Genomic DNA, 12,608 nt, shown 5'->3' with positions numbered 1-12,608 from the left:
TGGCTGTATGGTGTATTTTGTTTCCTTGCCTTCTTGCTCTCTTCCCCCCTTCAGCAAAGGCCTGCAACAGCTCCCCATACAGTGCATAGTAGTAAACTAATCTAGATTTGACCAGGGTATCACAGTAGCAAGATCTTTTTTGTTTTGTCCAGAAAGGGTATAGATATCACATAATCTCATATTTTATTCTAAATACAGTATGCTCGGAATAGCTGCCATAGAAATTGTAGAGCTGTGAAAATATCATAACTGTCACTAAGTTATACTATATTATCTTTTTTTCTTAAAGAACTGGTCTCTAGTGTTCACTTCTGGCCTCAGTAAAATTATGTACATTTTAGGGGCAAAAATACAACCCAGTAACCCAGCACTGGAAGCCAAGATAGAGAAGATCTCCACAGCCACCATGTGTTTCCCCTTAGTGCTCAGGTAGGTTGGAAGAAAGGAGACCCAGACACTGCAGAACACCAGCATGCTGAAGGTGATGAACTTGGCCTCATTGAAAGTATCAGGCAGCTTCCTGGCTAGGAAGGCGACCATGAAGCTGACACTGGCCTGAAAGCCCATGTAACCAAAGACAATGTAAAACATGGTACTTGAGCCCTCATTGCATTCAGCTGTGATCTTTCCAGACTCTGCAAACTTGTTAAAGTCTGGGAATGGTGGGAAAGTACTGAGCCAGACAGTACAGATGCCAATTTGAACAAGAGAGCAAACAAGGATAATGTAATTGGCCAGACTTTTCCCCAACCATTTCCTAATTTTGTTTCTTGGGCTTGTGGCCATAAATGCCAGAACCACAGTGATGGTTTTGGCCAACACACAAGAAAGTGCAAAAGAAAAGATGTTGCCAAAAGCAGCCTGTCGAATAAAGCAGGTCACCTTGCTGGGTTGTCCAATAAACAAGAAGATGCAAAGAAAACAAAACAAGAGGGAAATTAGGAGGAGATAGGTAAGATCCTGGTTGTTGGCTCTCACAATGGGTGTGTTTTCATATTTAACAAAGGTTCCAAGCACCACTGCAGTGAGTAGGGAAAAGAAGAGAGAAGCAGAAACCAAACTGATTCCCAATGGTTCGTCATAGGTAAGAAAAGTTATAACTTTAGGGATACATCTGTTTTGATTCTCATTTGGATGCTGATCTTCTGGGCACATAACACATTGATATGCATCTGAAAGAAACAGAATGGCTTAAAATATGGCAAATGTATACAGCTTGCAAAGCAGCTAAGTAAATCCTGCCAACAATGCATCCTTGGTAAATATTCTGTTTTTGCTACCTAACAGACTGGGAAAGAGAGTGTTTGTAAAACAGCTGGACATGCTTAGGGGCTGTGATGAGCTTCATGAGTCACGGGCTGACCAGATCTACTGCACAGGTACAGATGTGATACATCTCTTTCCATCTATAAAATGCAAATGTCAAATTTGTCTTAGGATCTTGTGGGCAAGGGAGACATCCTTTCAACCTCAATTTCATTTTATTACTCAGAACTAGAGATGGGCATGAACAGAAAAAAAAACCTGAACATGATGTTTGTTGTTCATTGACATCCATGAACAGGGACTCACGAACAACCACGAACATGGCCCTATTCACGAACATGTTTGTGGTTGGCTGTTTGTGGGGGCCAGCAGGCTCTCCTCCAGCCATCATCCAAGTCATGATCCCTACTGCACCACTTTCAGAAACCTGACCAGCAGGAGGAAAGGTACCAATAATAAATAATAGCTTGGCCCAGAGCCTGGCAGCAGCCCTGGAACCTAAAGGGGTAGATCCCTATCCCACCACACACAAAGAAAATTCAAGCTCCAATGCACTCCCTCTATCAAAATGCCAACAGCAACTGTCTCTCCACTGTCTGCAAAGTCAGAGCTGGGAGCCCCCTCCCCCCCTGGTCTTTGCTCCCTTGTAACAAATTTGGAGCTCCACACTTGAAAGGAAGACCTACCTATCAAGCTAAATTAGGCTTGGATTGGGGTTTCCAGGGCAACAGCAGGAATTCAGACAGAGTTCAGACAATCCCAGCCTAAGTTGCCAAGGGAATTGATTGCAGGTGCCAGATTGTCTGGCTTGATGAACAGCAATGAACGAGGCTTACAACGACCACCTGTTCGTTTAGAATGGGGCCTCATGAACAGCTTGTTCGCAAACAGCAGATTGGGCTGTTCGTGGCTTTTTTTTGTTCGTATTGCGGTTCCTGCCCATCTCTATTCAGAACTGGCTACCCTTACTCTCCTACTAGTATTTTAAAGGGAAAATGTTAGCAGCAAACCAGAGAACCTGATTTTGAATATTGAAAAATGTTAAATCCACTTTGTCTATATTCATGGTCACAAGGCAAATTGAGGCTACTGCTGTTTTCCATTACCATCTTAGAAACAGACAGTAATGTGTGATCTTTGTCACACCTCTTCATGCATCCCTTACCCAGGTAGCATTATTCTAAGAGCTTGAAATAAATGAATCACTTTCATTAAGTGAGGAACTTTCTTATTAGGGAAGAAGGCATCTTTGGATGGAGAAAACATATTCTGCCAGATCAAGGTTCTTTTTGTTGGAATATAGTTCCTCTTGAAACCCACCAAAACATTTTAAAAATTGCTGCTCCTGCCTCTTTCTTGGGGATTTCCCAGTAAAAAGCCAACAAGAATGGGTAGAAACCAGATGTGTTTGGATCCAATGTCTTCATTCTGGTAAATGAACTGCAGCTCCCAGAAGCCAGTGGTCCAGTTTGAGACTCCTAGCTTTATTTTCAGTTGAGTTATCCCTGCCAGAGACAACCTTAGCTTCCATTGTAAACAGCATTAGTGAGTTTCTGGAGATAGGATGTGCTGATTCCCTTATTTTTTGGTACTGCAACTCCTACTACCATCCTGAACTTGGCAACCAATTTTCAAATGTTTACCTTTAGTTTTGGATGAGTTATACCTGCCACAGGCTTCTTTAGCTTCCATTGCAAACAGCTTCTGGAGATAACCTGGGTGAGGATGTCCAGATACCCTTCTGCTTTGGTACTGCAATTCCTGTCATCATTCTGAAGCTAGTGGCCAGTTTTGAGGCTCCTAGCTTTAGTTTGGGATGAATTAGGCCTGCCAGAAGCAACCATAGCTTCCAATGCAAAAAGCATGTGTGAGGTATTTCTAGATACTGAATGGGCCAGAATGTTTCAATTCCCTTCATATTTAGCTCTATAACTCCCATGATCATTCTGAAGCCAGTGGCCAATATTGAGACCACTGTTTTTATTTTCTAAAGAGTTATGCCTGCCACAGATGGACAGACTGATGTTCAAATGGATGGACACATCCTTTTGTTATGATAGATTTGAAAATGTTGGATAGGTAGGAGTCACATACCAGTCTGGTTTGAAATTGTCCCTTCTGGGCATTGGGAACAATCATAGCAGCAAGATGAAGTTTCTCCTTCATGGACTTTTCTGCTGTATCCTGGATGGCATCTCTTGGTGCACAAGGAGGGGGGCAATGTCTAATCATAAGTACAAAGGAATCTGGTTTAATTTAATTTAAGGTAATGAATTTACTGATTCATTGTTATACATCCTATCCTCAAACTTGTATGTATATGGATGTATATAAAGGGTAGGGGAGTATTAAGTAAAATAAGACATCCAGTGATCCTGTACCACTTCAGACTGCTCATGACATATCTGGACAAGCCGACTGACTTTCTGATGCATTATAAAAGAAAGTATTCACCGATTTAACTACTGGGCCCAAAATCTCAACTCAGACACAATGGTAATCTACTTGCTAGAAAAAATACATGTAACCAGGCTCTTAGAAAATGATTTCCATGGCCTCATGGTGAGAATACTTCATATATTCCCCTGCTTTCTATTCTTAATTTTTTAATTATTTGTATTTTATTATGCACAATGGAATTATGATATTGTCGAGTGAGATTCCTAATCCTATTTACCTTTTCTTTTAAAAAAATATTTACAATACCCCACATTTCTATTCCTGGAGAGCCACCAAGGCAGCTAACAAATTAAAACAATACAGGTTAAAATCATCTTTAAAATCATTAATACCAGCACACAAATACATCATTAAAACATTTTAAAACTAGAGCTTAAAATAAATACCAAAGATAAAAACAACAGTTAAAATATGGGGGAAGGAGGAGACATCATTGAAGGAATTGCTAGCGAATCAAAAAGATCTTCCCGTGCCAGCAGAAATAGCAACAGAAGGGGGCATGTGAATCTCCCTGGGGAGAGAATTCCAGAGTTTTGCTGCCACACACCTGATTTCAGAAGACAGGGGTACCCGAAGAAGAGCCTCCGAAGATGACCATAGTGGTCAGGTAGGTTCATAAGGGAGTAGGTGATCCTTAAAGTATGTTTGTCCCAAACCTTATAGGGCTTTAAATGTCAGTGCCACCACCTTGAATTGTGCCCAGAAACAAATTGGAAGCCAGTACAGATGAGCTGGAACTGGAGTTATGTGTTCCCTATGTCCAACTCCAGTCAGTATCTTGACTGCAGCATTCTGCATCAATTCAAGTTTCTGAACACTTTTCAACGGCAGCTCTGGATAGAGCCCACTGCATTAATCTTATCTAGATTTAACCAGGGCATGCACCTCAGTGGCCAGATCTTTCCTGTCCAAGAAAGGCCAACTAACCAGCCCAAGTGAGTAAAAGGCGCTCGTGGCCACAGCTGCCACCTGCTTATCCAACAGTAGACCTGGATTCAAGAGCACTCCCAAACTGCAGACATTTTCCTTCAAGGGAAATGTGACCCCATCAAGAATGGATGAAACCTAACATTCTAGGCCAGACCTTCCACTTGCTAGTAACACTTCCATCTTGTGAGGATTGTGCTTCAGTTCATTAGCCCACATCCCCTCCAAAACTTCCTCCAGACACCATTTCATGGTCTCTAGAGCCTCCCCGTGATCAGCTTGGGCACAAGATAGAGCTAAGTGTACTCTGCATATTGGTGAAAAAACCCAGTCCAGATCTCTGGATGACTTCACTCAGAGGTTTCATGTAGATATTACAAAGCACAGGGGAAACTATGGAACCCTGCAGAACCCCACAGACCAAAGACCAAGAAGATGAGAAGCAGTTGCCCCCCTTCCCATATCTTCTGAAACCTACCCTCCAGGTAGGACCAGAACCACAGCAGAATGGTGCTTCCCAATCACAGCTCAGAAATGCAGTCCAGAAGAAGACCATGATCAATGGTATACAAAGCCACTGAGAGGTACAGGAGAAACAACAGAGTTGTATTACCCTTACAAATTCTTCTGTTGGCATCTAAATATGGAACAATCACAGAAAGCAGTGTATACTATGCCTCAATATTTTACAGACTGTAGATATTAGATGTGCAAAGATCCAGGGCTGTGAGGACAAATGTACCCTGTAACCCAAAAAAACTTGTTTGCTTTGTTTTCTACAAGTGTCCTTCTGTTGTTGCGACTGAATTGTGGGGAGGAAAGGAGAATGGCATGGGCTGTTTTGCTGATCTTAACTGCATATTGTCAAAGAATGAGCTCAGTGTATGGAAGCACAATCTGAAACAATATATAGTTGGTTTTTATGTTTATTTTTCAGCTTACTGTTGCTGGATCTCTCTGATCTAATAATGTTCAATGGACACTAGCCCCCAATAGCAATAACCAAACTATCTTGAAATAAAAAAATGATAGGACCCAACGCATGGATGGTTGTAAAAGAAGCAAAAGTTTAAATATTCTGGGGAACCCACCTGGTTGAATTTGCTGGGCCATATGACAGCATCACTGTTGATGGTAAACCTGTGGTCAGATGAAGCCCAAGGATTCACCATTCCGACTTTCACTGGCATGAAAGACTTATTGGGGAAATTGACCCAGTTTACAATGTCACATCCAATAGACCATTCCTGATTTTCATTGAAGTCTACCTCCTCCCCAATACTGTTGTTGAAACGGAGTTTTTGCAAAAATGGGTGTAGCTAGATGGGAAGACAAAACCTCAGAATCTACAAAACAAGGCTAACAGTTGCAAGCATGTAAGGACAGTCACACAGCAGTACAGATTTACAAAGTTTAACTTAGGGATATTCTTGAAATTTCATTGTCTCAAATGTAGTGATCAAATCTTCACTCCCTATAATTGAGCCTAATCAATGGAAAACCATGCCAGAGAATCTGTAAACATTCTCTGATGTGACTGTTGTAGAGAACCTCTCTAAATCCTTCTGTGGGCTTTACATACACAATTGTTTGAACAGTGGGAAAATGCATCCAAGAATCCTTTTTGAAATCCCTAGAACCCTGATTGTTGAAACACAAGGAAACAAATCCATCTCTGGCTGTGCTTTTCTATCTATCCATGAATCAATAAGTCTATGCCCTTAGCTTTCACTTTTCTCACACAGCTGGCCTTCTACCTGTAAATGACTGCTGCCTTCAGCAGCTGCAACAACAGCAACTGAGTTGAGTTGAAAAATGGAGCCCTGTGAACCCCAGGGTATTCCACAAGATATAATCTGGAATTCCACTCATTTCCATTCTTGAAATAGTCTGTCTTCAGTTCATACTAAAAGTACAGGTTTTTAAAGAGTTGGGTTTCCCGCAGCCACACAGCAGCTGTGGGGAATGGCTGTTAAAATAATAAAGGAGAGCCCAAACAGCCTCAAAACACCACCATTGGGAGAGGAGGAACTCCTGTTCCCCCCAAGCCATTTTGCATAATAGTGAATGGGAGGGGTCTCTGTGTTAGCTGCTCCATGTGGAGTAATCTGTGCACATGGAGCAGTAAAAATGAGAATATCTTCCCCCAGTGCTATTTGACATGGAAAAACAGTTTGAGGGGGAGGGAGGAACTCTTCCTTCCCCTGTGGTGGCATTCCAAGGACATTTTGGGCTCTCCTTTACTTTTAAAAGCCATTCCCCACAGTTGCTGAGTGGCTGTGGGGAACACAAGTTAGGTCTAAGTAACCCTGACACTAAAAACTGCCTAATTAGTTGACCCTTATTTATATATTTAACAGTATTAGAATGGTGTAGTGGTTAGAGTGCTGAAATAGGATCCGGAAAACCCTAGTCTGATTCCCACTCTGCCAGGAAAGTTTGCTTGGTGACCTTGGGCCAGTTGTTGACTCTTCGTCTAACTACCTCATAAAGTTTCTGTAACAATAAAGTAGCAGAGAGGAGAATCTTGTAAACCAGCTTAGTTCTCTCCTGTGGAAAAGTGAGGTATAAAAGTAAATAAAATAAACAAATAAATAGCTTGGTTTTTCTGAACCTCAGATAAGTCAAGGGGAAGAGGGCTAAACCTTCTTTAGTTGAATTGTTTTACCTTTCTAGTTGAATTTATTTTCTAGTTACTGCTTGTTTTTTAACTTGATACTGAAATTCAAGTGTGTTACCATCCTGTTTAGTTCTACATATTTAGTACATTTTATTCTGCCTTCGGACAATGCCCTTAGTTTTACCCTCCTCCATTACAATGGGGGATTCCGCATGATCAATTTTGATCGGACCTTCTGAGCAGTCATGCCGCGGTGGAGTCCTACGAATCCACTTCTCCCCGATTCCACATTAGGCTTTTGTTTCACACATTTCATTGGCTCAAAGTCCATCATGCGGAATTTTTGACAGGATAAAAATCGAGTCCTCATCGCTTTTTCCCGGGGAAGTGTCGAATGATGCACATCTTCATTTAAAAAAAAAAAATCCCCAAAAAAACGTTGCTACACATAAACGTTGCATCAAATAAACATATTGGATAGGCCAGAGCACTTCCCGCCGATATTGTGGAAGACATTTGGAGGGAAAATTGTTACCAATGACCCCGCGTCTATCTTTCCTGCTTTCTTCATGAGCGGTGTGGTTTAGTGATAGGTGTTGTGTTGAGGACGGTCTCTTTCTCCCTCCATGAAATGCCTAGACCACTAGTTGAACGCTGAAGTCCCTCCATCACACTTTCACTCTACCTCAGAAGCTGTCAGCTGTCAGCGAGCAACAAGTAACAAATTTGGCGTGTTGTAAAATGGTCCCATTATTGGTCAGCTGTTGTCATGTGACACAGGATATGTTTCTGCATAGATTTGTAGAAACGTTGCAACGTTTTTTTACATTTATTTTTTTTTAAAGAGGGGAAGGGAAAGCGTAGTGGGTGTAGCTTAGAAAACATGATTGGCCAATCAAATTAAGTTGATTTGAAGGGCGAGAGAAAAGAGCAAGGGTGGGGAGAACATCGGATAAAGAATTCTGCATGATTAAAATCCCTAATCTGCTGCTCATGGACAAATAAGTCGGGGGAAAGCAGGATGGAAACAAAACAGACAAAACGTGCAGTGACTTCGAATCTGCTGCTAGGATTGCCTTCCCACATGTGGAAACACAAGAAAAAATCGAGGTCATTTAGAAGCTGAAGCAGGGAAAACCATTCGTGCGGAATCACCCAATGTTTATCTTCACAAATGCCTCTGATTATGACTACTTGCTTTCCTCTACATACTTAGCACTATATAAATGGAGCGCACATTTTATTTTCTGAAACTCCGAAAGGATCTTTAAAAAACTCTAAAAATATTAGAGGAATTAATGTTAGTGTGTGCCAGAAAGAGACTCTCTGTTGGATGATAGCATGAAGTAAATAAATAAAAGTTAAAGTAAGCTATATAAAATATTCAGTAATTTCTTATCCTTTGCCAGCAGAGCTGTGACCCCTCTCATTGGTATAGTGCAGAGAAAAAAAAGTTTAACATTACCTTCCATGGCTGCTTTGTGTGAAGGTCCAGCTTGGGTTTTTTTACCATTGTTTGGTATCTGAACAAATAAATAGCATGCAGAGCATGTGCAAAGGTATAGACTGCATTGTAGATGCTGTAGCTCTGGCCAGACATGCGCATTTCAAATACCTCCCCTGCAAGACTCTCCAGCGTTTCCTCTCCTGTACATTTTTTAAAATTTAGTGTAGAATTATCAGAATTTGGGCTTCTACAAGGAAATACAGTATTCCAAAATTGACGCATTAAAATACTCGGGTGCTGATAAAGCTTAAACATCTGGAGGAAGCTTTGAAACCCTGGTACATCATTTCTGTAGTATGCTATAGCCAAGGAACCATGGAAAAACTTGACATTCCAATCTCCTTGAACAATTCGTGAAGATAAGTCCCACTGGGCTGTTGTGATCCAAATCTTCTTCTCTATATGTTGTTTTGTCATTACTTCATGAGTGTATAGCATCATCTGTAAACCATGCATGGAGTAAGTATTTCCATATGCAACAATCACATTGGCTTTTGTTGCAAGATATGTTGGTATAATGTCTGCCTTTAAAAGTATATTTTTCACATATTCATTAAAGGATTCAAGCAAGACTGTTGCGGCCTTCTCTGTGAAGGCAACACAGATGCCATACTGACTGAGCAATGGGATAAAGGTTTGCACAAACTTTTCTCCGCTATCATCATCTGAAACAACAAGGCCAATCCATGTCCATTTAAAATATCTTATCAGCTGTACCATTCCGTCAAACTGAACAGCTTCATTTGGAACCATTTGGTAAAAAAAAGGGAACTGAATTTTATCACTCAGTGATGGGTGAGCGTAACTGAACTGTGAGTGAGAAACAACATTGTGATATTTACTTACAAGCACAAAATTATTTCACAAACTCATGGTTATATGGGGGGAAAGTTTACAATTCCCTGAATTTATATGTGCCGAACCTTCGGCTATACAGAATCTTCAGACAGAGCAATTTAATTGCATTAGTGAAAGGTATCACAGCAAACTCCTGATATCAGACATATTTAATGATAGTGGCAATTTACTAGTAGTAGTAGTTCTACTACTATTACTACTACTTGTAAGGGGAAGAGTATAATAATTACTACTAATGCTGCTGCTTCTACTGCTGCTGAAAATGAATAATCTTTATAACAACAATGTAATCTTCAGCAATATTATTATTCCAATATTATTGATTGGGAAATATGACTATGCAGTAGTGGTTAAATTCATAGCAAACCTTGGCTTCATAAGTGGTTACAGTAGTTCCTAAACCATCAAGTGGGGCCTTTCTTTTACCATTAAACAACAGAAACATAAGAAAACCATTAGAAGTTAAGCAAGGCATTGCTTAGACCAGAGCTCTCCAGTGTGGTGCTCAAGATTGCCATAATGTTTGTCTCTGTCTTCCCTTGTACCTCCATGCCTTCACAGCAAAGCTTGGAAATGAAATCCAAATAGTCTTGAACAGGACAGATAAAAAAGCAAGTTTTGGTTTTCTACTTACTTGCTGAATGACCAGCAATGCACTGAACTTATCCCAGACAGGAGCATCTCAGTGACACCCCGCACCCCAAATTCTCATGCTAGTTATAAGAAAGAATGGAAGGTCTGAGAATTCCTACACCCCTCCCCCAATTCTTATATATAATGAATCCATATCATACTAGACCACTCAGTAAAGCTGAAAGTCTTCCTCCAGTCTAAGCCTTGATTCATGGCAATATGTTATAGTTCATTTACTACATCCCTGAAAAAATGAGATAATGTAACAAAGCTTCAGTGTGATACATAAGAGAGCAATTGTCCTTTTATGTAGGGAATGTGTACGTGTATATCCCTACCTGGGGGATCTTGTAGAGGTCTAAGATGGTAGCTATCTGGATGGAAGCTTCAGAACTGAGTCCTCCAACAACTCCTGACATCTTGTATTGCTTTCCACAATTGAAATTAGGGACATTTCCTTTTCGTGTGGACAGCAGGGACAGAGCGATATCATAATTTGATCTTCCTTGTAAGAGGCTGTCATAAATGCGGAAGCCCAGTGTGATATTAGGTAAGAGGTTTGGATCCTTGTTAATCTCATCAACAGTAAAAATGAAGGCTAGGGCATGCTGGTAGTTCTTCCTCACCAATCTATAATGGAAGTAATATTTTTATTCCTTTGTTTAAATTTACAGCCTCCACCCTACCCCCTTGTTCCATTCCCAGAACTTTGAATTATTAAAAAAAAAACGGTTAAAGATCAAACCCAAGAGCCAATTAGATAATTTGATGACAGGGTTGGATCCATCCAGCTTTTCTGCTGATGAATTAGGAACGAAGGATCCCCTTTGACCATCCAAAAAGTCTATACTGGGGATTATGGGACCTGCATGGACAAAAAAAAAATTGGAATGGGGACTGGAGGTAAGAGCAAAACTGGACGAGATTGAGTGAAAAAGCTGGCTGGATACAACCCTATGTTCCAAACATGTGTTGAGTTGCAAGCTGAGCATGTGGCAAAGCATTTATTCCATACCACGTCTGTGGTTGTATGAACCTTGCCCTAAAGTTACATCTGTTATGGGTGTAGCTCAGTCCAGCATCAACAACATTAATACTTACACTGAGCTATTCATGGCAATGAAGCTCAAAATCAGGATGTACTTTACTTAAGCTGCATACATCAAGTGCCGTCAAGTCATAGTTGACTTATGGCAACCCCTGCTGGGGTTTTCAAGGCAAGAAACTAACAGAAGTGGTTTGCCATCGCCTGTCTCTACAACTCTGGTCTTCCCTGGAGGTCTCCCATCCAATTATTAACCACAACCAGCCCTGCTTAGCTTCCAAGATCTGAAGAGATTGGGCTTGCCTGGGCTATCCAAGGTGGTTAGGGTTGTTATGGGGTGGTGGGATGGTGGCGGTGGATTGTCTTTTTCCAAAACTTTTCTTTTTTTAGTTATAGCAATTGGTTCCTCTTATTCCCTTTTCCTCTTTCAAAAGAGGAATTCTCTTCGATTTCTCATAAATTTATCTTTGGGTTTTTTATAACCATGTGATGATATAGATTTCCTCACCTGTGGATTTCTGCCTGTTGTTGCAACACTGTGATATGATACAAAGAGAAAAAACAGTCTGATGCATCCAACACAGGTTCAGACAAGCCCTGGTTTGTGTTATTTATTGGCTCACTGCGTTCATAATTTTTCAACTATGCTTGTAGTATATTAGTAATACATGCATTACTTCTTAAACATCTAAATCGAATCTTCCTCTTCATGAAAGAGGAATTGATTTGAAACTGACTCAAATTCCTAAAAAGAGAAGTAGAAATGGATTTCAGGAAGAAACTCTACAAAGAGGAATTAAGACGATTCTATTCAACTACCCTACCAGGCGGATCCATACTTACTGGTATATATATTCATTGATACTATAGGGGAAGGACTTGAAAGTCTCTTCTGGACTGATTGCAATACGCAGAGATAAAATTGCACCGATAACATGATTTCCTGGCTTTAAATAATCATCTTTATATCGTTGTGCGGTTCCTCTACAAAGTCCCTTCGAATTCTTGCCAGCAGCTTGAGGCAAGTACAGAAGCAAGAGCAGCAGGAGCAGCATCTCAGGACAACAAAATCTATTTAATCACTTGAGCCCTTCATTCGTGTCTGACAATTCTTGTAGTTCACAATATGTAACATATTCTGTTTCAGAAAACCAAGGAAAGATGCACATTCCAGACCCAGTCTTTGATTGGATTCATCGCCGTTCATCTAAACAGATCCCAATCACATTCTGACTCAGCACAGTATTTATAACAGACCTGATGGATTATGTGAGTCTTTGTCAATTTTTGCA

The 12,608-nt window shown here is 40.6% G+C and overlaps 1 protein-coding gene across 1 annotated transcript; it reads right to left on the bottom strand.

The window, feature by feature from the left end:
* Window positions 1-270: 270 nt before the first annotated feature.
* LOC129339161 (vomeronasal type-2 receptor 26-like) lies at window positions 271-12,371 on the bottom strand. Its single transcript, XM_054993764.1, has 6 exons — window positions 12,160-12,371; window positions 10,610-10,901; window positions 8,739-9,590; window positions 5,745-5,972; window positions 3,361-3,490; window positions 271-1,172 (listed from the first exon to the last, which is right to left on the bottom strand). The coding sequence occupies exons 1-6, from the start codon at window positions 12,369-12,371 to the stop codon at window positions 271-273; spliced, it is 2,616 nt and encodes an 871-aa protein (XP_054849739.1).
* Between the last annotated feature and the right edge of the window lie 237 nt (window positions 12,372-12,608).

This window comes from Eublepharis macularius, chromosome 12 (genome assembly GCF_028583425.1).
Source record: "Eublepharis macularius isolate TG4126 chromosome 12, MPM_Emac_v1.0, whole genome shotgun sequence".
Classification (NCBI taxonomy): domain Eukaryota; kingdom Metazoa; phylum Chordata; class Lepidosauria; order Squamata; family Eublepharidae; genus Eublepharis; species Eublepharis macularius.
Note: the sequence above shows the minus strand (reverse complement) of the source record. Positions and strands in the feature narration are given on the sequence as shown.